Source organism: Diceros bicornis, chromosome 7 (genome assembly GCF_020826845.1).
Source record: "Diceros bicornis minor isolate mBicDic1 chromosome 7, mDicBic1.mat.cur, whole genome shotgun sequence".
Lineage (NCBI taxonomy): Eukaryota > Metazoa > Chordata > Mammalia > Perissodactyla > Rhinocerotidae > Diceros > Diceros bicornis.
Genome location: NC_080746.1, coordinates 43,053,496 through 43,080,903, shown reverse-complemented (window position 1 = coordinate 43,080,903; position 27,408 = coordinate 43,053,496). Strand labels below are relative to the sequence as shown.

Here is a 27,408-nt window from a genome sequence, read left to right as displayed (position 1 = left end):
ATCATTTCAAAGTTGTTTGGATTAGTTGTATCACCTAGAATATGAATCATCTCGTTAAATGTTCTGTGTACGATTGAAAATAATGCATAATCTGCTGTTGTTGTGCAATGTGTTCTAGAAATGTTAATTATCTCAAGTTGGTTGATAGTGTTGCTCCATCTTCTCTATCTTTATTGATTTCGTGTCTATTTGTTCTACCAATCGTTGACAGAGGAATATCAAAATCTCCTACTTTAACTGTGGATGTGTTTATCTCATCTTGCGGTTCTATCTGTGTTTGCCTCATGTATTTTCAAGATCTGTTAAGTAGGTGTATAAACGTTTAGATCATTGTGTTCTCTTGATGAATTGATCGTTTTGTCATGCTAAAATAACCTACTTACCACAGTAAAAGAACCGGAAAAAAAAGAATTTTTATTGAAATGGCAGAAAATGAAATAAAAAAAAAATAATAAATTTCAATAACTTTATTAAATAAACCAAAACATTATATATACTAATAAAATAAAATAAAATGACCTACCTATTTCTGTTAGTACTCTTTGCTCTTAAATATATGTTCTCTGATATAGTGAAAGCCAATCTTACTATTTTTTTTGACTAGTTTTATAGTTGCTTCTTTTTTTCATCCTTTTACTCTTTAACTAATTTGCCTTATATTTAAAGCTCATTTTTTATAGGACACATATAGGGTAGACTTGTTATTATTGTTTGTGTACAATTTATTTTTACATATATTATAAATCTCATCCTACACTGGTATTATTTTTGTTTAAACAGCCAAATATCTTTTAAAGAGATTTGAATACGAAAAACCATCAATTGCTGAAACAAGTACTCTAATCTCATCTGTTTCGATCTTACTGTATCATGTACATATTTTATACTTTATTTTATATTTCCTCTCTCCCTATTACATTCAAAATGTAAATAGGGGATGAGGTTGATGGTTAGCTTTTCAGTTTTGTTCACAGGATGAGACCATTGAGATGGAACCATGACAGAACTAGATGAAGAATGGGCATCAAATAGAAATGCTAGACTTGCATCTGGTTGCAGTAACTGTGACTTTGAGTTGACTTCTCTCGTTGTGTAAAAGCAGCTGTATTTCTCTTTGGCTGTCAAGATCAATCACTCTAGACCAGTGGTTCTCAAATTTTAGCATGATCAGAATGCACCTGGAGGCCTTGTTAAACACAGGTTGGTTAGTTTCCAATTCAGTAGTTCTAGGTTGGGCCCAAGGATTTGCACTTCTAACAAGTTGTCAAATAATATTGACGCTGTTAGTCTGGGAACCTCACTTTGAGAACCACTTCTCTAGACAATAACGCATTTTTCTGTCTGTTTGAGAAAGGGTGAGTGTTTAGTTTGTTAAGTGTGAAAATTATAAAACCATCCCTGGGGATGTTTTTTTGGAAAAGTAACTGAAGGAAGAATAATGTGTGTGGATGTTGGGCAGGCAAAGGATGGACTAAGGATCATTTGCTGGCAGGATTTTGCTTGATTAGCATTTGAAATCCCTCTCTTTGTGGAATATTCCACTCTGTGAGTCTTCATAGTCTCAGAACTCTTTCCCACTAGGGAAGCTATAAAGTCTAGACGTTTCTTTTCCCTGCCCCTGGAAGCTAGAGCACAGGCACACGATCTAAGTGTCCCTGTGGAGGTGGTGGGATTGTCTCTAGAGCAAGTGCTACATAGCAGCAGGGTTAGTGCCATCCAGTGTCCTGCTCCTGCAGCCACACCATCTCACCAATTTATTCCTGTGACATAATTGTGCCACAGTTATGGGTGCCTGGCTACCTTGATTTCTGCACACTTTTAAAAAAATTTTGATTTTCTAATCTCTCCAGAGATTCAATGAGCTACTATTGCTTTTCTGCTCAAGTTCGAGTCAGTGCATGTTGCTTGCAAAACAGAACCTGATAGATACCAAAAGCACAGGCCAATAATGATGCACATTACAGATGATAAGGTTCACAATGAGTTTGTTTTTTTTTTAAATACAATAAGTATTTCATTATACTCTACATTGCAGATTAAATTACATTGGATCTCATTTTTTTCGTTTGGTATTAAAAACAGTAAGTCAAACTGTGAGTACGGATGTCAGCGATTTCACAGAGCTACACTTTTAGTTATCATATTTCTGAAAATTCTTATCAATATTTATCCCTTTAAAGAGAAACACCAAGGGGCTGGCCCGGTGGTGTAGTGGTTAAGTTCACGTGCTCTGCTTTGGTGGCCCAGGGTTCACAGGTTCAGATCCCAGGCACGGATCTACTCACGGTTCATCAAGCCATGCTGTGGTGGCATCCCACATATAAAGTAGAGGAAGATGGACATGAATGTTAGACCAGGGCCAATCTTCCTCAGCAAAAAGATGTTAGCTCGGGGCTAAGCCTCCTCACCAAAAAAAAAAAAAAAGAGAAACATCAAGAGAACCCTATTTTTATAGACAAGGAATTTGAAAATGAAAAATAAATGAAGGCAAATCAACTTTAAAGGACAGTGGTTTAGAAATATGGACTATAGGATAATAAATTTCTAAGACATCTGAACTTTTCTGCATTAGAAATAAAATTATGGAAAATTATTATTACTTTAAATTTGTAAATATTTGCAAATTGAAAATTGAGAAATGTGAAAAATTGTTGATTAACATTTTTTACTTAAATTGGACAGATTTGGATAACTCCAGAGTCTCATAACTCTTTTTTTTCCTAAATATATATAGTGTGCATATATGAGAGTGTGTATATATGAACGTGTGTATTGTGCTCTTTTCATTGATTAAAAGTAGACTGAGTTGGAATTGAATTGCTTTTTCTCTCCAAAAGGAATGGAATTGAACTTCACTTAAACTCCTATCTAGAGTTTGCCACACAGGCTTTGTGAATAAGACAGACTTGGATCCCATCAAATTCAATGACTTGAGCCCCTGACAATAATTTTTCCTACTTGGAGATCATTCTGTGAAGGTGTGCTATCTGTTGCTCACCAGAGGAACAAAAACCACTGAATCCCTGTAATTTGACGTCTTCTAAATACAGGACTTTAAAAATTCAACATAAGGAATAAGTTGAGAAGAATGAACCCTCACTATTAAATAAATTTTGAACAGTTTATTTAACTATACTCTTATGGGACAAATACCAGTAACTATAAATCCCTATCCATTAGAGTATTTGTAGAAAACTGCTTGATTCAAAACGTCCTGAGCAGTCTCTGTTGGGATTCTGGTTTAGCCTCTCTTCTTTTCTTTGCTTTATTCATCCTCCTACTCTGATCTGCTTCTGTAGCCTATGATATGCACATCCTAAGCGGGCGATAACCTTGTGCCAGAGCTGATATACTAATTATAATAGAAGCTTCACTTTAGAATATTTTATTGAATTTTGAAAGTCTCACAAACTTACAAAAAGTTGAAAATATAGTGCAAAGATCATTTGTTTTTCCAGAACCCTTGTAGAGTAAGTTATTTTTCTAAGCCCCATTACCTTTGAATACTTCAGTGTGTATTTCTTACAAATAAGGACATTCGCCTACATAACCACACCATAACCATCAAAATCAGAAAATTAAACCAATGCATTACTGCCGTTTAATCCTCAGACTCCATTCAAGATTTGCCAGTTATCTCAATAATGTCCTTTATAATAAAAGGATTCAACTCAGAATCTTGTGTTGCATTTATTTGTCATGTCTCTTCCGTTTCTATATTCTGGAACAATTCCTCAGTCTTAACTTTCATCGTCTTTCATCTTGAAGATGAAAGGTTGGATATTTTGTAGAATATCTCAGTGATTTTGTCTGATGTTTCCTCATGACTAGAAATAAATTATGCTTTTTTGACAAGAAAATCACGGAAGTGATGCTGTGTTTTTTTGCATCGTATGAAAGGGTGCATGATTTTGATGGGCCCACTATTGATGACATTCATTTAGATCCCCAGCTTAAGGTGGTGTCTGCCAGGTTTCCCCACTTTAAAGTTACTTTTTCCCTTTTTACTTAAGTATTTTTGTGGCTAGTTACTTTGAAGCTATGTAAATAGTTCATCTTCACTAAAACTTTAAATTTATTCATTTATATCATTTCAATTCATTCATTTATAACCGTTTGGACTCATGGTTTCCAATTTTACTCAATGAGTTATAATTAGTTACAAGCATGATTTATTTTGATCTCAAATTGTTTCAGACTTGATCAATAGCGGCCCCTTCAAGCTGCCCTCCCTGTCCTTTTGACATGTCTCCATCATTCTTTGAGCATTTCCTTGATTTCTGGTAAACAAGATGTTCCAGACATATCTTATATTTCCTTTGCCACAGCACTGGAATAAGCCATTTCTCCAAAGATCCTTGGTCCACTTAGTGGAGAATGATATTTAGAAGCCAAGATCTGGGACATAAACATGTTCACTGCTATTAAGATGTACTGTTTCCTGGTCTTCTCAGCAAACAAAGCTAGAAAATAAATATATGCATAAGTTTTTGTTTTTGTTTTTTTTAGGTTCCATATATAAGTAAGATAACACAGTGTTTTTCTCTTTCTGATTTATTTCACTTAGCATAATGCCCTCGAGGACTATTCATGTTGTTGCAAATGGCAAGATTTTATTCTTTTTATGGCTGAATAGTATTCCACTATATGTACAAACAAATTTCATGATTTTGATGGTTATATTGTGGTATATTGTGGTTATGTAGGAGAACGCCCTCATTTGTAGGAAACACACACTTAAGTATTCAAAGGTAATGGGGTTTAGGAAAAAACTTAATCTTCAGTGGTTCCAGAAAAAGAAATGATCTTTGCACTAAATTTGTAAATTTTTGTTAGTTTATATATATAAATATATATATACATATATATATCACATTTTATTTATCCATTCACCCATTGACTGACATTTAGGTTATTTCCATGTCTTGGCTATTGTAAACAATGCTGCAGTGAACATGAGGGTGCATATATCTTTTCCAATTAGTGTTTTCATTTTCTTCAGATAAAAACTCATAAGTGGAATTGCTGGATCATATGGTAATTTTATTTTTAATTTGGAGGAGTTGTTTTCATTACAGGCAAAAACACCCTTTCTCTTGGGTGAGATGCCATTTCTCAACGCCTACAGAGCAAGCATCCAGAGCAATTTTTAAAGCAGAAGGTACACAGGAATTGCCTCACTCTAAATTCTATATTTATAGATCAATTTTAAATTTGGTTTCACCAAAACCAATCAAATAAGGTGTAAAATTCAGGAAAGCTGATTGTCCACGAGGGCAGAGTCTTTCTCTTCGGCTGTATTTTGCTGGGGTGAAGAGGTCTCTTCAGGCTAATAAACAGTAAGGACAGAATCTTTCTTCTCTAAGCAATACAGAAAACACATAGTTTTGATATTAAGATGCCAGCTTTAGAGTGTGTCTGCTCACCACACCCTTTTTCCTCACAAAGATAACAAAAATAATGGCCAGGATAATGGTCCTAGGGTCTAACTATCTTTCCAAGTTGATTGGAGTTAAGTGTTTTTTAAATCGTTTTGAAGAAAAACTTGTGACAATGTCTACAGATGGCTACAATCACCTTTTGATTTTTTTTTACATGTTTAAAGTCCAGCTTTATTTATTTAGTTCTAGGGTATTTTATTCTATTCTTCAATATACAAGCTACACTCAGATATTTTGTTCCAACCTACAGGAATTTTTATGAAATATTCTAATAACATTCTTATTTATGAAAAGAGAGTTTAAGGAGGAGTAAATAAAACATCCATGTTGGTTAGACATTTAGTTTTGTTGTGGAAGGATGACCAGTGTTTTAGGAATTAGGATCGACAGGTTGTTAAAATTTTATTCTGTGTGACGGCCAGAGAGCATTCATTGAACTGGTTATTTCACATCCCCTTGGACCACACCACAGTTCTCTTATCTTTTGTCTCTTCTTTCCTGGATATTTTCACCCTCTTTTTAGGTACAAACCGGAGTCTGCACTAACTTCACCACTTGATCATCTTAAAACCTGTTTCACTTACTAATAGCCTTGCTTGTCTGGGTCTAAGAAAAAGAAGGCATTCTGCATGAAAGCTGGGGTAGTGAGAAGCCTGGCAAATGTTTGGCAGCCTTTCTCAGGGTGGTCTGAGATTGAGAGAACAGAGGATAGCACTGAATCCCAAATACTGGCAATACAGCTCAGGGAATCATAGGGTTAAACTTCATTATAAATAGGGCTTGCAGAATAGGTTTTATATTGCTTTTATGAATTATACTCTCCTTGGTCAGTCTAGACGGTCAAAAAGAGTTACTGGTTAATTAAGGAGTCTCAGCTCACTGGAGTAAAAGCATGAAATAATTTTAGTTTTTCTAATAACTGCCTCCAATTATAAAATTGTTGAATATCCCTTTCTTTCTGTCTTGCCTTGTTAGGGACCTTTGGACAATACTGTGGAAGAGGGTCAGGAACTTCTTTGGCCATTTGCCATTTACCAATGCCTCGTTCATCTGTAGATATATAGACGAACTACACTATCACTAGGAGAGCACAGCACACAGGCCTCCCTTTGGGATTGTCTGGTTCTTTGTGATGCTGGTGATCTCTGCTGATGTGGTGGTTTCCTGGTCTCATGTTTGCATGTGTTTCCTTAGTGTTGTTTTCTCTTGAAGGTGGTGAGATTCAAAAGCTAGATCAAGTGGGTTTGGTTGCTACTCTAAGGAGTGTGAATTTTGTTTTTAAGTTTAACGAGGAAGCTTGGACAGATATTAATAATAACATGATCTGATTTCCACTTTAGGAAGAAAACTACAGAGTCAAAGATGGTCTGTACAGGAGCATCAGTGGAGGCAGACACCACTTACGGGAATGTTGCAGAAGCCTAGAGGAGAGTTCGCTGTGGCTAAGATTAGAGGAATACTGGTGAAGCAGCTGGATTCAAGATATATCTTGATTGCAGAGCTAATAAAACTTACTGGTGGATTGGATGCAAGGTGTGAAAGAAAACAACGAGTGAAGGACCAGAGGTGCACCCCAAATCTGCAAGGCAGCCATTAAAAATACTGCTGAAGGTCGGAGAATATCTTGGTGCTCAACTGGATATAACAATGAGACTAGGAACCAAATGATATAATCCGAGGGCAGCAACTTCAAAAGAGAAAACACAGTGGAATAACGGTGGCAGAGCAAAGGTCCGTCCTTCCTCTCTGACCCCATGAGTCCGCATGGACTCATTTGTTCTTCCCCATGCAGTGGAAATTTATCTGGTTTTAGGGCAAGTGGTATCATCAAGTGAAAATAGGTGTCAGGTGAGACGGAATATAGACAGGGCTTTTAGAAGGAAGATCAAGAATCCAGAGAGATTTATTCATAATCTAATGATACTGAAGGTACACAGGGACTGAGGATGTAAATGAGGCTAGAGGATGAGAGTGTTAGCAGAAAAAGCATGAGGGGTCCTCTGATCCCAGCACTATTAGGTAAAAGTTACCATGGAAAATAGATGAAGGCACATGTTAATGATAAGGGATGAGAAATGCTGAGCAGGAATATTTGGTTTAAAGGCCAAATTATAACTTACCCGTGCCAAGTAAGTTGGAATGTTAGCATCATGGTACACACACCCTGTGTTGATAGGAAGGCATGGGTGGGGTTCCTCTCTCTGTTTGCACTTTAACTTGGTGAGTCTTTTCTAATTTCTACATTTACTGTTGAGTAGAGTAATTGTGACATCAGAAGGAAATCATCCAATCATGGTCTTCTGCTTTTCTTTTAAAATTTCTTCTCACTCATTTTATTAGTCTTTTATCCTTTTCTCATATCTACACTTATTCTTCTGTCTCACTTCTCACCTGATCTATACGTTACGGTATATTGTACAATGTACTAACATTCTAACATCTCATTTTAAGCCTGAAACTGATTTTTCACAGTTTTTGGGCCCAGGATTTTAGAAATACTCAGCTGGAACGTATTTCTCGTCATGAATCTCAGCCATCTGACATCAACCTTTCACTTTTTTGAAAGTGAACATTGTTGTCTGGATGATCAGATCATCATGTCACCTTGTGACATCATTAATGGCATCATCTCCATATCTGTACAGCAAGCATCTAGGTGGTCCCTTTCATATGAAAGATAAGGCAATTTCTTCAAACTAAACATGAAATTTGTGACAGCTAAACATTATTCCTTCTCTGTTAAATCTTAAACATTGGTATGTTTATTAACAAATTTACATATGCTGCTTTATTAGTACTTACATCACACTTTGTTTTGAAACCTTGCTATGACCCATTTGATGAACTTTGAAGTTACAAGATTGCCTCTTCTAGGATGTGAGAAGAGGGGGAAGAAAGGATTATATAAAAGTAATTTAACTTTATGAATTGAGAAGATAGTTTTGTCATGTTAGAGGCTCACTGAATAATGAGCAGATCATATATGTTAAATACTTCTACTGAGAGATTGGCTCTCCAATACTAAGAGCTTCTTATACACTTTTTAGCTTTGAAGGAAAGATTGCAAGTGGTTGGCATAAGTCAACAATGTTACTTTGTTAAGTATGCTTTGCAAAATGCAAATGTCTTCCAAGACGCTAATAATTAGAAACTATGATAGCAGCCTTCTGTTATAAGTTTAACTAAGATGGAGTAATGAATCTGTATCTGTATTAACAAAAGGCCAAAGACTTGCTGAACAAGCTAACTGGACGTATGACAATGGATTGGCAAGATAAAGCTTGCAGATGCCACCTATTGAGGCAGCGACAACCTTCACATTTAAGGTAATACTGCTCCTTCTTAGACCTCTTTACATCTAATTATGTATTCAATATTGCCTTCTCATTGTATTGTAGGCTTCTTAAAGGCAAGGATCATATCCTCAGAAATTTTCACAATGTCTGGCATTAAATAAATATTTTTGAATCAATAAATATTGATTGAATAATCTAACTTTAATTTGGGACGATTAATCAAGTTGGGAAACTGCTAATTAATACAGTGATTTCTTCTATTAGTCAAACTTTAATTAGCTATAAAAAATTGAGATAGGAGTAAGCAAAGAACAAATTTCACAAATACGTTAGTCATTGTAATTGTTAGTTTCTATCTTCCCTTTCTCCAACAAACCTTTTCTAGATATGATTTTGATCTGCCTTTTGAGAGATATGTAATAAATAGCCAGTCGTCCCATGAGTAGCAGATAGAAAAAGCCAAGGGCCTAGAAATTAATAAATTATATAGTCAATCCTCAAAAGGTATATGTGTAACCCATTTTTGTGTATACTGACACAAATACCATTTGATATTGTTTGTGGGCATAGAGGAGACCCTCATCACCCAACTGTTAAAAGTAGAAACTGAATATTTATTAAAATCCCAATATTCTTTAGTAACAAAACATATAGAAACAATTCTGGATGAGCTAAGGAAGTATTTCTTAAACTATGTTTGAGGAGTATAGTTAACTTCATTGGCTATTGCGTCTGTCTGAGTAATTTCATTCTAATTTGCTGTATATGCTGCTGTGTGTGCGTGTGGGGGCCTTATTTTGTATGATAATATCTTTTTAAAGGTGTTCTTCTCTAAAATAGAAAACACTGGAGGCATCAGTTGAGGAATGACAAAGGGCCTAGTAGCTGAAAGAGCTGAAGTTAGTTAGGGGTTTAACTACACACAAATATTTTGAAATCAATTAGTTCACTAAAGATGTTTGGTTCAAAGGTAACTATCAGGGATTCCACAAAAGTTCCAAGGGAAAAACTACCAGATACATCCATCAACAATTATAGTGTAAGAAAAAGAAAGTAGACTCTCTGGCAACTTGTTAGGAGCCAAGAAAAATGCCTTACCTAAGATCATCAGGGCTTCAGACAATGCAGTGGAGATTGGGGGTACAACCATAGATGGATTAGCTCCTTCATAATCCACTCAGGACGCATCTTTGCTTTGGCTGCAAATCTGCTTTCGGCTGGTTATGAAGAATCCAGTTATGAATTGCTAAAGATTGCCTCTAGGATAAAATGGATGCATGCAGGCATCCTATATACAAGGACCACCATTTGCAAACCTTCTAAATACTTTTAAAGAGAAATGCTCTATAATATGCTGAAGAGGACAGGGAGGATGGCATTTGTTGACAATCTACTGTCAGTTACAGTAAAAGGCACTTTCAATGGTTAATCTTACTACTTTTGTCATCCTGCAAAAACAGAAACCAGTTTAAGAAGCAAAGCATTTATCTGGGATCAAAGAATTGCAATTCCAGGACCACAGATTCAGATAGAAACCCAAATAGAGTCCCACTAGGGAGTAAAAGTCAGGGGCTTTTAAAAGCAAAGAAAGGAGGTTGTATTACAAAGAATTTTAATTGGAGTAGGAGGTAGAGAAACATTGACTACTGCTTCTATCTTTAGAAGTCCACAATCCTCAGTCTTTGTGATCAGGATGTCCATTCTCCTGCTGACTTCTCAAACAATTGCTTGTAAAACAACTGCTGTTTTAGCCCAGCCCAAAGTTCAAGACAGCAAAGCAGTTTCTCTGGAAAGGCAGCCCTAAGGCCATTTTAAAATGGCTCCGCTATAGTCCGTTTCGACAATTTGAACCTGCAACATTCTAGTGAGGTAGGGAAAAACGCCAGTTACAGAAGAAGAAACTGATAATTACAGAAATTTGGAGACTTGTTCAGGTAAGGGGGAACAAAAGAATTCAGTTTCATCAGTTTCTATGTTGACGTAGGGTTAAGGAACTAACATGTTTTGGTGGAGCTGTCAGGACTAGAAATGCTTCCCAAGCGTGACCAGTTAGGAATTAGGACAGAGAATCTGACAGCAGGGTAATCAACAAGGAAGAAAAGCAGCACTTCAATGCACTTCGCAGTTGAAATTCAGCAATTTCTGGATAAGGGCAGCAAAGAAGCCAGTAAGTACAGTTCTTCAGGAGACAATTAGGGCCGTTTTCAGTAGCCCCCCACCACGGACTTCGTCCGCGTTACTGCTGGATCAACACAATGGAAGCTGACAGCCAACAGGAAGAATATGTCTCCTCCCCTTGCAGGGCTTCCTCTCTCCCTCTCTCCCCCTCTCCCCTAGAGGTCCCCAGGGACCTAAGCAGCCAGGAGTTGTTTGGCGCTGCCTCTGGACGGACCTGGAGGGCAGAGGCGGGGCTTTGCGGATGGTCAGCAGCTGAGGCACGCTGCCAGGCTCTCCGGGCCACTGGGTCCGCGAGCGCGCGCTCTCTGTTCTTCCGCAGCCCCGAGGCTCCCTACGGCAGGCGGCGCCCCAAGCTCAGTCCCGAAGAAGCCATGGCGAAGTCCAGGGGCCGTCTGTACCTTTGGATGTGCTTGGCTGCAGCGATAGCATCTTTCCTGGTGGGATTTATGGTGGGTAAGTGCACGGACCCCTTCCCCTAGCCCGTTGCTGGTGCTCCTCGCTGCAGCCTCCCCTCAGCGGAGAAAGCCTGGAGCTGGAGGGCTGGGGCTGTGTGCTGGGCTCGCCGGGCCAGCTGAGCTCGCCCGGCCAGCTGAGCTCCCTCGGCATGGCGAACCTGGTAATTTCAGCAAAAGTGGAAACCGAATGGAATGCATTTTGGCTTTCCTAATCAAGTGTGACTGAAATTCAGATTTGTTAAATACTCACTGAGTTTAGGGTACTGTTAAGGGCTGTAGACAGACAATTTAGAATTGTCACTATCCGAAGGGATGAAATAAGATGGTTTCATTCATAGCACTATTAATGAGTGAAAACTTGCCACTAATATGGGCAGCAAAAACTGCCCTTCCCTCATCATTTATTAAATAAGTATTTGTGGAATGCGCCCTGTGTGTCAGGCACTGTGCCAAGAACTAGACACCCCCTCCCAGAACAAGACAGACAGAGAGGTCCATGTCTTAATGTATAACATCCTTCATATAAAACCCCTTTTAAGCAACTCAAAATTACATTATACATCGGAATTGGAATTTTCTGCATTTAATGTGAATATTTTTGTAAATATCACCATGATCTATTTTTTAGGGAAGGGCTATTTTTTGGGTCTAGTTTTTATAAAAATCAAAAACAATTAATTATGTGTCTGTGGTATGTATACGTTTATGTATTCTCCCCCCAGGCTGGTTTATTAAGCCAGTCAAAGAAACAGCCACTTCACTGCGCTCTCATCAAAGTATACGGTGGAAACTGGTATCCGAGATGAAAGCTGAAAATATTAAATCATTTCTTCGGTAAGTTTGTTTTGCATATTTGATCTTAAAAATAAAGTGCTTAAAATATTGCAGAGCGAGAAGTGTATTAAAACTGGTTATATTCATGTGGGTAATCTTCTTTGTATGAAATTATATGATATCACATTAATTTCTAGTAGTTTAAAATGTCCCTTTAAACCACTCTTAGGATAAAATCCATTTGAATGTTGTAGGAGTTAAGTCTTTTTTCCCTAACTTCATCTACAGAAAAAGTATCTGGTTGCTTTATTAGATGTTTCAACTTCATGTAACTTTGGACTGCAACTGAAGGTTGTTCTTTGTTCCTCATGCCTGGCTTTAATCAGCCATTTTATTTAAATGTCCATATTCTGTCAGGAAGACTTAGATGGTTGTAAACTCTGATTTAGAGGAAAGGAGATTAGAGTTTCAGATTGTGTCTGCCACAAACCTTTATCCCATGTTGCAAATATGAGTAACACAGATAAGACAAAATGAAAGCAAAAGGATCAGTGCAAATCCACCAGCATGAAATACAGTGATGTTCAGGAGAGTGAGTATGAGCTCCTTGAAGTTAATCACCATGACATTTACTTCTCAACTTACTCTTTCAAAGGAGTGTCTGTCATAAAAAAAAAAAAACCATCTTTATTAAAGTATAATTTACATAAAATAAACTGCATCCATATACAGGCTACAATTTGAGAGTATGGACAGATGCATAATATACTCAACAAACCACTTCCTTAATTAAGATACAGAAAATTTACAATTTATTCCTCCCTTCACCCCTGGCCCTAGGCAATCAACTGATCAGTTTTATGTCGCTATGGATTTCTTTGCATTTTCTAAAATTTTGTATAAATGGAATCATACAATATGTGCTTGTCAAAACTGACTTTAGTGGAGCCATTTTAAAATGCACTCAGAGCTGCCTTTCCAGAGAAACTGCTTTGCTGTCTTGTTCTGGGCCACACCTTTGGACTGGGCCAAAATGGTAGTTGTTTTACAAGCAATTGTTTGAGAAGTTAGCAGGAAAACAGACATCCTGATCACAAAGACTGAGGATTGTGGGCTTTCTGAAGATAGAATCAACTGTTAATCAATGTTTAGCCAAGACTAGCTCTCTGCCTCCAACTCCAATTAAAATTCTTTGTAATACAACCTCCCTTCTTTGCCTTGAAAAGCCCCTGACTTTTACTCCCTAGTGGGACACTATTTAGGTTTCTACTTGAATCTGTGGTCCCCAAATTGCAATTCTTTGATCCCTAGGAAACACTGTGCCTCTTAAACTGGTTTCTGTTTTTGTAGTTGACATGCTCTTTTGTGTATGTCTTCTTTCACTCAGTATGATTTTGGAATTCTTCCAGGTTGTTCCATGTATCAGGTTATTGCTGAGTAGTATTCCATTGTATGGATAGACTACAATGTGTAGTTGATGGACATTTGGGTTGTTTCTAGTTTTTGATTATTGTGAATAAAGCTGCAGTGAATGTATGTTTACAAGTTTTTGTGTGGACATATGTTTTCCTTTCTCTTGGAATGGCTGTGTTGGATGACAAGTATATGTTTAACTTTTTAAGAAAATGCCAAATAGATTTCAAAAGTGGTTGTACCATTTTACATTCCTACCTTTCATGTGTGAAGTGTACCAGTTACTCCACATCCTGGTCAAGGCTTAGTATTGTCAGTTGTTTAAATTTTAACAATTCCAATGGGTATGTAGTGGTATCTCATTGCGCTTCTAATTTGCATTTTCCTGATGACTAGTGATGTTAAGCATCCTCTCAAGTGCTTATTGGACATTTGTATATCTTTTTCTATAAAGTCTCTGTTCAAATATTTTCTTATTTCTAAATTGCTTTGTTTTCTTATAACTGAGTTGTAGTTCTTTATATATTCTGGATACAATTCCTTTGCCAGACATGTACTGTGAATATTTTCTTCTGTTTTATGGCTGGCCTTTTTTGTTTTCTTAGTGGAGTTTTTGAAGAGCAGAAATTTTTAATTTTGGTAAAGTCCAGTTGATCAATTTTTTGTTTTATGTTTCATACTCTGTGTCGTATCTACCTTGGCCCGGGAGATGTTATGAAGATTTTCTTTTATGTTTTCTTTTAGAAGTTTTATAATTTTTAACTTGCACATTTAGGTCAATGATCCACTTCAAGTTAATTTTTACGTATGGTATGATGTAAGAGTTGATTTTTTAAATACGAATATTCACTTATCCCTGCCACATTTATTGAAAAAACTTTTCTTTCCCCATTGAATTGCCTTGACATCTTTGTCCAAAATCACTTGATCATAAATGTCTTGCCTGTTTTTGGATTTTATATTTTCTTCTATTGATCTGTTGATCTATATATCTATATATCATTTGAAATATAGAAATCCACGCTATGCAACAAGCCATAGTATCTTGTTTAGTGTAGTTTAATAGTAAGTCTGAAAATCAGATAGTTAATCTTACAAATTTTCTTTTTAAAAATTGCTTTGAGGGCCTGCCCAGTGGCGCAAGTGGTTAAGTGAGCGCACTCCACTTCGGTGGCCTGGGGTTCGCTGGATCGGATCCCGGGCGTGCACCGACGCACTGCTTGGCAAGCCATGCTGTGGTGGCATCCCATATAAAGTGAAGGAAGATGGGCACGGATGTTAGCCCAGGGCCAGTCTTCCTCAGCAAAAAGAGGAGGATTGGCAGATGTTAGCTCAGGGATGATCTTCCTGACAAAAAAAAAAAAAAATTGCTTTGACTAAGTCATTTTGCATTTCCAAGTAAATTTTATTTATTTATTTTATATACATATACTTTTATTTACCTTCATCCTTTACATACTGTTTTGGATCTTACCATTTCCTCTTCCAAATATCTTACCTATGTTTCGATATTATCATCTTTTTTTTTCCCAAATAAATTTACAATCAACTTCTCAATTCCTATAAAAAACAAAAAAAAAGCATGCTGTAATTTTGATTAAAAGTGCATTGAATCTATAGATGAATTTGGAAGAGAAGTGACATCTTTAAAATATCAAGTTTTTCAATCTCTTTATTCATTCATCATAGGGATGTATCTTAGTTTAACTTTTCACCCACTGAGGGACATTTGCATTGTTCCAAGTTTTTGGCTATTATGAATAAAGCTGCTATTAATATTTGCATACAGCTTTTATGTGATCATAGGTTTTCTTTTCTGTGGGATAAGTGCCCAAAAGTGAAAATTGCTAAGTTGTATGGTAAGCACGTTTTTAGTTTTTGAAGAATCTTCCAAACTACTTTCTTTTTTTTTTTTAAACAAGTTCTCTTAGACATTTTTTTTAATTTTTATTTATTTATTTATTTTTCCCCCCAAAGCCCACAGTTGTATGTCATAGCTGCACATCCCTCCAGATGCTGTATGTGGGACACGGCCCCAGCGTGGCCAGAGAAGCGGTGCGTCGGTGCGCGCCCAGGATCCGAACCCGGGCCGCCAGCAGCAGAGCGCACGCACCCAACCACCAAGCCACGGGGCCGGCCCCTTCAAACTACTTTCTAGTATAACTGTATCATTTTACATGTTCCATTGGTATTATAACTATTTTTAATTTTACCCATTCTGACAGGTTCATAGTGATACCTCGTTATGGTTTTAATTTGCATTCCCCTAATGGCTAATTATGTTGAACATCTTTCGCTGTGCTCATTCACCATCTGTATACCCTCTTCAGTGAAATATTTGTTCATATCTTTGACCTATTTTAGATTTGGATAATTTTTTTTTCTATTGAGCTTTGAGCGTTCTTTGTATTTTCTAGATATACGTCTTTTGTTGGCTTTGTGGTATACAAATATTTTTCCCAGTCTGTATTTGTCTTTTCACGTCTTTACAAGGTCTTTTGGAGATCAGTTTTAATTTTAATGAGGTCCAATTTATCAGTTTTTCTTTTTATGGATCATGCTTTTGTGTTCATGTCTAAGAACTCTTTGACTAGCCCTAGATCTCTCTTCTCCTTCCAAACTTTATAGTTTATATTTTACATTAAAGTTTTTGATTCTTTTAGAGTTAATTGTTGCATAAGGTGTAAGGTTTGGTTGAAGTTCATTCTTTTGCCTATGGATGTCCAGTTGCCCTAGCACCATTTGTTGAAAGACTATCCTTTTCCGTTTAATTGCTTTTGCACCTTTGTCGAAAATCAGTTGGGCATATTTGGATGAGTCTATTTCTGGGTTCTGTATTCTGCTCTATTGATCTAGTGTCTACTCTCTGCCAGTACCACGCTGTCTTGATTATTGAAGTTATATTGTAAGACTTAACAATGCGTAGAATGATTCTTCCCACTTTATTCTTTTAAACAATTGTTTCAGCTATTCTATATCCTTTGCCTTTTCATACAAAATATAGAATAAACATATTTATGTCTAGAAAAATCCTTGCTGGGATTTTGATAGGAATTGCGTTAATCTTATAGAGCAATCTGGGAATATGTGACATTTTTACTATGTCCAGTCTTCCAATCCACGAAGAGGTAAGTCTCTCCAATTATTTAGGTCTTCTTTGATTTCTTTTATCAACATTTTATAACTTTTAGGGTGCAGATCCTGTGTATGTATTGTTTTATATCTAACATATTTATATCTAAGTATTTCATTTTCTTTGGAACAAATTTAAATCATATCGTGTTTAATTTGTTTCCATATGCCATCTTCAAATAGGGACAATTTTATTTTTTGCTTTCCAAACTTGTATGCCATTTACTTTTTTTTTTTCTGGTCCTTACTGCATTGGCTTGAATTCCAGTACTATGCTGAATAACAGTGATGAGAGCAAACATCTTTTCCTTGTTTCTGATCTTAGGGGGAAAGCATTCAGAATGTCACCATTAAATGTGATGTTATCTGCGGATTTTTGGTAGATGCTGTTTATCAAGTTAAGGAAACTCTCCTCTATTCTAAGGTTGCTAAGAGGTTTTTTTTTTTTTCATCATGAATGAGTATTAAATTTTGTCAGATGGTTTTTCTGCATCAATTTATATGATCATATGATTATTCTTCTTTATTGGTTAGTATAGTGATTCTTTTATTTCCTTTTTGATTTTTAGGGGGGATCAAATTCTGTCATGAAGGGTATTACAGTCTCCTCCAGGAATGTGAAATTGTCTATTTTTTCCATGCTTTAAGTTAAATTTTTGCTTTACATATTATGAGGTTTATTTATTAGGCATATGCACATTAATGTTGTTATGTCTTCAAGACAGAACTACACTTTTATATTTATGAGATGTCCTTCTTTATCTTTGGTAATAATCTCTGTTTATTTTATTTGGTATAAATATAGCCACATCAGCCTTCTTATACTTAGATTTGCATGACATGTCTTCTTCCATCCACTTACTTTTAACCTAGCATTTTCTTTACAATTAAAGTGTACCTTCTATAGAGAGCATATAATTGCCACTTGCTATTTTATGCATTTTGGTAATCTTTATTAAAGTGTGTCCCCTGTAGGCAGCAGATAGTAGCAACTTGCTATTTTATACATTCTGGTAAACTGTGCCTTTTAATTTGAGTATTTAGTCTGTTAACACATAATTCTACCACTTTATTGTTTCCTGTTTGCTGCCTTTATTTTTGTTCATTTACTTCTCATTTTCTGCCCTTATTTGGTAGTGAGGAGAGTGAAATTTTATTTCATTTCAATTTATCTTTTGCCTATACCTCTTTGCATTGGCTTTTTAGTAGACACTCTAGGGATTGTGTTATGCATCTATAACTCTTCACTGTATTCTTAAAGTTACTATTGTACCACTTAATATAAAAGCAGAAAACTCACATTTCTATGTCCATTTACCCTCTCTTCTACTGTCCTTTATACTGTAGCTGTCAAAAGTATCATATATACATACAATATAAACCTCACAAAACAATGTTGTAATTTTTTCTTTGAACAGTTATATTTATTGAAAGCCAATTAAGAGTTAAAAAATAGTATTTTGTATTTCTCAGATATTTTCAATGATCTTCAGTTGTTTCTGAAAATTTAGGTTATCCTATGGTATTTCTATTTAGTCTGAACAACTTTCTTAAGCCTTTCCTGTAATGTGGGGTCTGGTGGTGACAAATTCTCCTAGTTTTTCTTCATCTACAAAATCTTTATTTCACCTGAATTCTTGAAGCATATTTTTCCTGGATATAGAATTCTAAGGTGACTTTGTTTTCTTCTTCTTTCAGAACTTTAAATGTTTTTTCACTGTCTTCTGGCTGGTGGTGACATCCGATGAGAAGGCCACAGTCATTTAAGTTATATAACATATGTCATTTTTGTCTTTAATTTTCAGCATTTTTACTATGTGCCTAGGCATAGTTTTCTTCAAATTTATTCTGTTTACAGCTCTCTGAAATTCTTGACTTTGTAAATTTCTGTTTCTCCCTAATTTAGGAAGGTTTTATTCATTATTTCTTACAATTTTTCTGCAGCATTCTTTCTCGTCTCCCCTTCTGAGACTCCAATTAAACTCTAGAATCAAAAAAGCAAAGTGAAGTGCATGCAGTATGGTGTATTTCCTCCCCATCTGTCCTGTGACTTGATGAGATCACCAAGTTCCATCTTAGTTTCTGTGGATGAACTAGAACAAGCTATGGTAATAAGGAATGAAAACAGCTATACTGTTCTTATGAAATCTGAGCTAATTTATGACTGAGGCACATCAGATATCAAAGCTAATTCAAAATGTCTGTTTTGAGGTGCTTGTTTGGAGATAAAAGAGTCAGCAGGCAGTAGGATGGATGTCACTTGAAAAGAGGCTCAGTTCATATTTCTCATGCAGTATGGTAAAATGGCAGAGTGTCTTACCAAGAGAGACAGAATGCTTATATTTAAATTTGTGTGTTAGGAGACCAGATATATGGTAACACTATTGGACTCTGTCTGCAGCATATCATGAAGTATCCAAAAGAAATCACCTAGAAAATTACATGAGGTGATGCTCTTGACAAAACATTAAAATTCATGTCTATTTTATCTCTATTTTGCTTTAATGTGTAATATAACATGAGGTGTTAAGTTATGTATGAATAGTTTGAGTGACGATTATCCTGTTGAAGTTGGCTTTTCTTTCCTTTACATCTAACTGAATACAGAGATTGCACACCGAGAATCATAAGAACAGAGGTAGAGTAAAATACATTGAATTAGGAACTGAAGACTTTTTAACGAGTGAAGAGGAGTGACTCACAGTTTTGACAGCACCTAGAAGGTGTAGTAGGTGGTGACTTTTGGTATGAGCTTTAAAAGAGTTGTTATTTTTGAAAGAAAAAGGAAAAATATTTGAAAGAGCCAATGGGGAGTACAAAGGTCTCCTAGCTGGTCTTCTAGCCCTGAGATATGTGGGGCCTGGGAAATAAAACAGCCTGCAGGTGAGCAGGGTCCTCTGAGGAAACCGGTCAAGGCAAGGAGGTCAAGTAAACGTTCAGAGAAGGGGCTGAGGATATGGAATTCTTGATCGTGGATCTAGAGGGTTTATGAGCAATGAAAGATTCTAGGAGGGAAAGGAGGGGTTCAAGACTAGGTTAACGGGATTAGTGTAGTGGGAACGATTTGATTTCTCCCCAGCCCCTTTCTTGTTGGCAGAGCTGCCACTGTTGAGTGTTTGCCCTCCTTCAGGAGGGCCAGTGTTCAGTGAGAATTATCTTCTTTCCAGCCCAGGAATCTCTTGATTAGGCCATAATCCAATACATATAACTCTCTTCCCTCTGGCAATGATTAGTTTGAGAAGGGGTATATGATCCTATTATGCCTAATGAATGGTAGGAAAATTTAGCTGAATCTTCTACAGAAAGTTTTCCCCTGTTAAAGGAAACATAAAAGAGGCACTAGCTGTTCTTGTTTGTACTTGTTTCTCCTGAACATTACAGTGTGAATATATGACGCCTGGAGCTGTAATGACCAACTTGGAACCTTGTGGAGAAATTCAGATGTAAAGTAAAGGATCTCACACCCTGCTGCTCTTTTTTTGCACTTCTGTGTTTCATTTCAGTGGGTTGCCTAAAACATGGGAGGCAAAATTTCGTGGTAAATCTTCTATCTTAATTTAAGGAAATATATTTATTTTTTCCGAATTTTAAGAATATTATTTGTTCACTGTAGAAAATAAAACAATAACAAATTATATAAAGTAGAAATTAAATATTCCTAGCCTCACTGTTTTCTCTATGCATGTAAAATAACTTCTGTGTAGAAACATATTAATACTTTCTTTTACAAATATTGTAAGATATTAAATATCTGTAACCTGCAGTTTTCATTTAATGATATAGAAAGGGAAAGCTTCACAAAGGAGAAGATGCTTGAGGAGTCCTAATGGATGATTAAGAGCTTGCAGGGTGGGAAAGGGGAATGAATAGAAGTGGTGATAGAGGGTGATTCAGGTAAATAGAAATTTATTTATGTCTGAGAGAAGACCTTGTGCAAAGGCTATGAGGTGGTCATTTCAGGAGAAAAATGAGTACACTGAATGATGTAGAGTGGAGAAGTGTTTAAGGAGAGTGGTGGGAAATGAAGGTGGAAGGGTGGATCAGATGAAAAGGGCTCTATATGCCAGGTTGGAGTGTGAACTTTATAATGCAGGGTGTAGGGAGCCATAGAAGGATTTTAAGCAGTTGAAAAATAAGATCAAAGATTTTAAAATATGGTTACTTCTCAAGGCCAGACAATTGTGACTTTCAGATTCTAGCCCCAGCATTTAATAGTTATGAAATTAGGAGCAAGTTATTTAACTACTCTCTATTTCCTCATTTGCAAAATGGAGACAATGGAAGAAAGGTTGTGAGAATTAAATGAGGTAACCCATGTCAAAGAACCTGGTCAAGTTCCTGGCATATAGTAAGTTTTCAATAAACATTAATTTTCCTTTACTGTCGACCTTTTTTGGTTGTCCTGTGGTTGACTAAAAAACCAATTTACGAAAGTATTATTGCTCTTCTGATGAGGGAAGGGGGTTTGGGAAACTGTTTTAAAATATTATTTACCTCAAGCAAAGTGAATCTAATTAAGAACTATGTCTGTGAGTTCACTTAAATACTCCAAATCCTTTACACGCAGAATCAAGAGAACATTGTCCAAATTCAGTTCAACGAACTTGTATTGTGGAACTCCTGGATAAGCACTGGGGAACTAAGCACTGGGGAATATAAAAATAAAAGTGCATGGCCTTGAACTTCAATGAGATAGTAAACAACAGCATACAATATGATAAAAACAACAGAAGTATATGTTAAACAGACTGCCCACCTGGTCTCTGACAAACACTGTGATCTTTTTTTTCAAAATGCCTTCATTTACTGATAAGCAGCAAGAAGGAGCACCATTGGTATAGAGGCAAGACATTTTTCCAGGTGTTTTCTCATACCTGGGCCTCTGCTGATTGTATGTGTTTACCATGGAATGTGTTCTTTTTGGGGGGAGCAAAATGTGAAAACTGCAGTTGCACACAGATATTTAAAAACTGGCATATCTAGAAATTGGTATCTCTAGCTGGGTTTTTTATATCTTTGATACAGAAACTGTAACTTAATGCCTAAAGGATGAATAATGCATCTAGAATGGTTCTTGGGCACATCATCTGAATGTAGGCTCTAACTTTAACTCCACTTGTATTTTGTTTTCATTTTAGTTCTTTTACAAAGCTCCCTCATCTGGCAGGAACAGAACAGAATTTACTTCTCGCCAAGAAAATCCAAACCCAGTGGATGAAATTTGGACTGGATTCAGCCAAATTGGTTCATTATGATGTTCTCCTGTCTTACCCTAATGAGACAAATGCCAACTATATATCAATCATGGATGAATATGGAATCGAGGTGATGTAGAATTGTTGATACTTTTCGTACTTTATAACTCCACTTTTTTGTGTGAATTGGAATTTAGGGTCAAGTCAAAGTAGAAATTTGTTAATAGTGCAATGGAACTCATGTTTTTTAGAAAAGTTAATAAGTTGCAAATTAATTAATTAGTGTCTACTATGTGTTAGGCACAGTGTTAGGTCCTGAGGTCAGAATGAAGACTAGGACATGGTTCTTTTGCTTAGGTAAGGGGAAGCAGATATTGGAACACATCGTTTCAAATCAGTATGGTAAGTGCTATGAAAAGCATGGTTAGAGTTCTTTATTTACACAGAGCAGGGTCACTCAGCCCAGCCTGGGAGTTAGAGAGGCTTCCTAAAAGAGTTGATATGTGAGTCATGAAAGATCCTGAGGGGTTAACTACATGAAAAAGCAAGGTAAGAGAATTCTAGGCAGAAGAGAAAATACTAGCAAAGGTTTGGAGACATATACTAGCTTAGTATTGGAGGAACTTAAAGATTTTCTGTATTTCAAGAGTGCAAAATACAAAGAGGGTCATGATAAGAGATAAACTAGTATGTATGTTTCGGGGACAGGTCATAGAAGGGCTTATACACTGTCCTAAAGAGCTCAGAATTCAACTTCAGTCATCAGAAACCATTGACAAGTCCTAAACAGTGGAAAGATGTGCCTAGAGAGACATTTTAGATGGTTTGGGCAGTGTTCAGATTAGACCCAGACTAGGCAAAGAGTTAAAGTTGGAGTCTTAAGACGATATTCCAGGTAAAAGATGATGAAGCCCTGATTTAGGATGTTAGCAGGAATGAGGAAGAGGGATGGATTTAAGAAATAGTTGGGAAGCAGTATTAGCAGGACTTGATTAGTGATTGACTGGAGGAAAGAGGTGAAGACAGAATTCAGGATGACTCCTAGGTGTCTGGTGTGGGTGGCTAGCTAGTGATGCTATTAATAGTGGTGGGGAATGCAGAACCAGAAGCAGGCCTGGGGTGAGAGAAGATAAATTCAAATTTTGACATGTTGAGTTTGGACATCCAAGCTGAAATCACCATCAGGCCATTAGATATCTAAGATTGAAAGCTGGGTTTCATAAGCCTCTTACCTGTGGATAAAATTTAAAGAGTCAAGGAAATCTTGCAGGAAGGGAGTATAAAATGAGGCAAGCCTTGGACTGGGAATAAAACACAGGAAACATTATTTAAGTGCAGTTGGAACAAAAGGGGCCCACAAAGAAAGCTGAAAGGGAATAACTGGAAAAGAAGGGGGAGAATCATGAGAGTGCCACCTTCAAAGCCCTGTTTTCATACTTCATATGGGAACTTGTAGTTACCTGAGATTACATGCATTTATAGAAGTTTCCACTATTTTGAAGGTAATAATAATTGTAAAGCTCTCTCTTATTGTTGCCAGTGGAACTTACCTATTTAATTATAGAACCAGAGATTCAGAATGCTTCATCCGAAGTGTATACTTGGAGGCAAAATGCATTCTTTAATAACAATCTGGAATATTTCTCTCCAACTTCGTGTGTTCAATTCTTGCTAGATTTTCAAAACGTCATACCGTGAGCCTCCACCAGATGGATATGAGAATGTCACAAATATTGTACCACCATATAATGCTTTCTCAGCCCAAGGCACGCCAGAGGTAAAATAAAAGACATTTTTATTTAATTCTTTAAATGTTTCTTTGTTATATAAAACCTATGTAGAGAACTAAAACAAAGGAGATTAGGTGGATCATACATGCTGATCTACACTTTGAGGTTCCGTGCTATGAACACCCTCACTAAAAATAATAAAAAAAAAAAACAGAAAAGGAAAAAAGAAAATAAATAAAAATCAGATTCTAATGAAGCAGATGCCACTCTTTGAAATAAGTGCTGAACATGATTTAATTCAGTAAGGGCAATAGAGGTTTTTACAAGCTTTTTTCCTTTCTTCATAGTCTGACTCTGTTGTAGATTTAAGATCTGATTTTATAGATTACACTACAGTAGTTATTAAAAAAAATGCTATTATTGGAAATTAAACAGAGTTGGGATTTTTAAAATGACTTTTATGTTTTCTATTTCCTGTGGCTCAGCATACACTGATAATTTCCTCAAAACAGAACATACTATTTAAAATATGTTTTATATATTGTCATTTAACTTTTCAGGATTTTGAAATATTTCAAAAGACTTCTACAGAATTAGCATGGATCTGTTTATTAAGGCCAAACCAGGAAGGATAACTTTTGATGATGCAGTATTGTGGAGTAAACTTATTCTTTGGTTTTCTCTTTAATTATAGCAGTATTATGCTTTTTTTTTCTTTTTTTTCCCTACAGGGAGATCTTATATATGTGAACTATGCTCGAACTGAAGATTTTTTCAAACTAGAACGAGAGATGAACATTAACTGCACTGGAAAGATTGTTATTGCAAGATATGGGAAAATCTTCAGAGGAAATAAAGTATTGTGTTATTTGCTTTTCTAGAGAGAAGATAGGATGTACCCTATAATTGTAAATGATCAGCTTGCATCACGGTTTCCAAAATTGCTTTCAATATATATAGTCATGCACTGCATAACAATGTTTTTCAGTCAATGATAGGCCACATATACAATGGTGGTCTCATAAGATTAGTACCATATGGCCTAGGTGTGTAGTAGGCTCTACCATCTAGGTTTGTGTAAGTACACTCTATGATGTTCACGCAATCACTTAACGATGCATTTCTCAGAATGTATCCCCGTCATTGAGATGTATGACTGTATATATTGTTTTGCTATTTGCCATAGTTGTACAGAAAATCCTGTATAAAAACATACATAAAAGTTACATATCTAGAAAGGGAAATTATTTTTATTACAAAAGCAAAATTTGCTTTTTAAAATTTAATTGAAGGAAATTTAAATTAAAAAATGAAAAGCTCCCCTGCATTATCCAACTCATTGCCCAGACATAATCAATTTTAACAGCTCTAGCCAGACCTAATTCTGTGAAATACGAATATAAACATATTTGTTTCTGTATACTCATTTTACATATTTTATTTTTTTTGCAAAGAGGGCATCATACAGAGTATGTTGTATAACTTTGTTTTTTCACTCAGCAGTAACTCATGGGTATTCTTCCATAACAACACATTGAGAGTTGTATAAATGTAGTGGTTAAGAATATAGGACTCTAGATCCATTCAACCTGGGTTCTTGTTTAGTCTGGGCTCCCTATTCTTCAGATCTTTTACTGCGAGCAAGTTATTTAACTTGTTGGTGCCAATATTTCCTCATATATAAAATGGGAATGCTAATATTAGCATAAATCTCATAGAATCCTTATTAGGGTTAAATGACTTTATGTTTGAGAGCACTTAGGATAGTAACTGGTACTTAGTAATTTCTATATAACTGCTTATTAAGTAATACTTCATTATTTTAGATGGCTGTATAACATTTCACAGTATTGATAAGCAACTTATTTAACAATTCCTCTTGACAGATGCTTGTCTTGTCTTAAATTTGTTACTGTTACGAATAATTCCATTGTGAACATCTTTGTCCATATGACTTGAACATTTGTGTGAAGATTTTTGTAGTACAGATTCCTAGTAGTTGAATGGCTGAATCATAGTGTATATTATCTCAGAAATTTGATAGGCATCATCAAATTGCCCTTCAAAAATGTTGTGTCAGATTGTACTCCCACTACTATTATAAGAGAGTGCTTTCTGAGTATTGGAATTTGTTTTAGTTAATCAAGACTGATGGTTATCTATCTTTTGCTACAATACTTCTGGTAATGAAAAATTCAGTATCTTACAGGGTAGATTTTCCTATTCGTGGTCAGTTTGGATTGACAGAAAAATGTTTACAATAACACTGTGGCCGATATTTCACACACTATGACTCTTCTGCATAGGATTTTAGATTAGTTTAGTTACACAAATATTTATAGAGTGCTTACTCTATGATGTGCCAGATTTTGAAGGGTAGATAGTTAAAAGTAGATAAGACAGGGTTCTTGTTCTCAAAAACACCCCCGGTCTAGTAGGGGAGAAAGACATTTAAAAGATACTTTAAAACACTATGACCCATCCTCTAATAGAAATATATACAAAATATAGAAGTACAAAGAAGGGAGACATTAATTTTGCAGTTTTGGGGACAATAGTAATGTTTCACAGACGATCCACTTGTTTAGAGTTGTATAGAATAAATTATAGTTGTTAGTTCTACCAAGAGAGATTGTATTCAAAGCAGAGAACAGAATGTGTAACAGTAAGATAAAAAACAGTGTCTAAATTTTCTTACATTATTAAATTGATTTTCTCAAATGAATGTCAATCATTTGTCACTTCTACGTTATGGATTTTACATTGTCCCTGCAGGTTAAAAATGCCATGTTAGCAGGGGCCATGGGAATCATCTTGTACTCAGATCCAGCTGACTACTTTGCCCCTGGGGTACAGCCATATCCTAAAGGGTGGAATCTTCCTGGAACTGCAGCCCAGAGAGGGAATGTGTTAAATTTGAATGGTGCTGGTGACCCACTCACTCCAGGCTATCCAGCTAAAGGTAATGGATGAGCCCATCATGGTGCACCTATTTTTGCAAAAATACTACTGCCCTTATAGAAGATATAGAAGCAAACATCTACAGAATAACATTAAAACTAAAATTGTGTGCAGTTATAGTATTTTGGATTACTATTGCTAGGAATTCAAAAACATTTCCCTTGTATTATTTTAGTTTTAAATTTTTGCGAGGTGTGGATGTGGAGAGGGAGGAGTCAGTTGAATTCTCTCTCTACCTTTAGTAGAGTACAGGTTCAGAAACACAGGTCCCTATACCCAAAGTAATATTGCTCTTACCAAAATAGAACTTGGGTTTTTTGAATTGCCTAGTGATTTTATCCTTCTCTAGCTCATATACATTTGTATTTTTAAAAATACCAATGATTTTTTTGTGTTAGTTAATATGTAAAATGTGAAAAGTTTTGACATTTATGTAACCATTTCTACAATCAAGATAATGAACATATCCATTACCCTAAAAAGTTTCCTCTCATCCCTTTGTAACTCTTTCCTCCCAACCCTTCCTGCCCCTTCCCTGCCAATCCCTAGGCAACCACTCACCTGCTTTCCATCAGCATACTTATTTTGAGATCCATTCATGTTGACGTCTGTGTCAATAACTCACTCCTTATTTGTGGAGTAGTAGTCCACTGATGGATATACTAGTTTGTTTATTAATTTACTTGTTGATGGACATTTGAATTGTTTTCAGTTTGGGGGCTATTACACATAAAGCTACTATGAATAGTTATACACAAGTCTTTGTATGTATGTGTGCTTTTATTTCTCTTGGGTAAATACATAGAAATGGAATGACTGGATAATATGATGTA

At 36.0% G+C, this 27,408-nt stretch overlaps 1 protein-coding gene across 3 annotated transcripts in view; it reads left to right on the top strand.

Moving 5' to 3' along the window:
* Positions 1 to 10,561: 10,561 nt before the first annotated feature.
* Positions 10,562 to 27,408, top strand: part of NAALAD2 (N-acetylated alpha-linked acidic dipeptidase 2) — a 62,170-nt gene continuing 45,323 nt past the window's right edge. The window contains exons 1-8 of one of the 3 annotated variants that reach the window (XM_058545423.1): positions 10,562 to 10,671; positions 11,235 to 11,368; positions 12,093 to 12,204; positions 16,629 to 16,685; positions 21,828 to 22,014; positions 23,560 to 23,661; positions 24,346 to 24,471; positions 26,390 to 26,576. In XM_058545423.1, the coding sequence (XP_058401406.1) occupies positions 11,287 to 11,368; positions 12,093 to 12,204; positions 16,629 to 16,685; positions 21,828 to 22,014; positions 23,560 to 23,661; positions 24,346 to 24,471; positions 26,390 to 26,576 (853 nt within the window). In that variant the 5' untranslated portion in view covers positions 10,562 to 10,671; positions 11,235 to 11,286. Of the gene's footprint in view, positions 10,672 to 11,107; positions 11,369 to 12,092; positions 12,205 to 16,628; positions 16,686 to 21,827; positions 22,015 to 23,559; positions 23,662 to 24,345; positions 24,472 to 26,389; positions 26,577 to 27,408 lie in introns of those variants that run through there. The other 2 variants (XM_058545422.1, XM_058545424.1) reach the window with 2 other exon arrangements.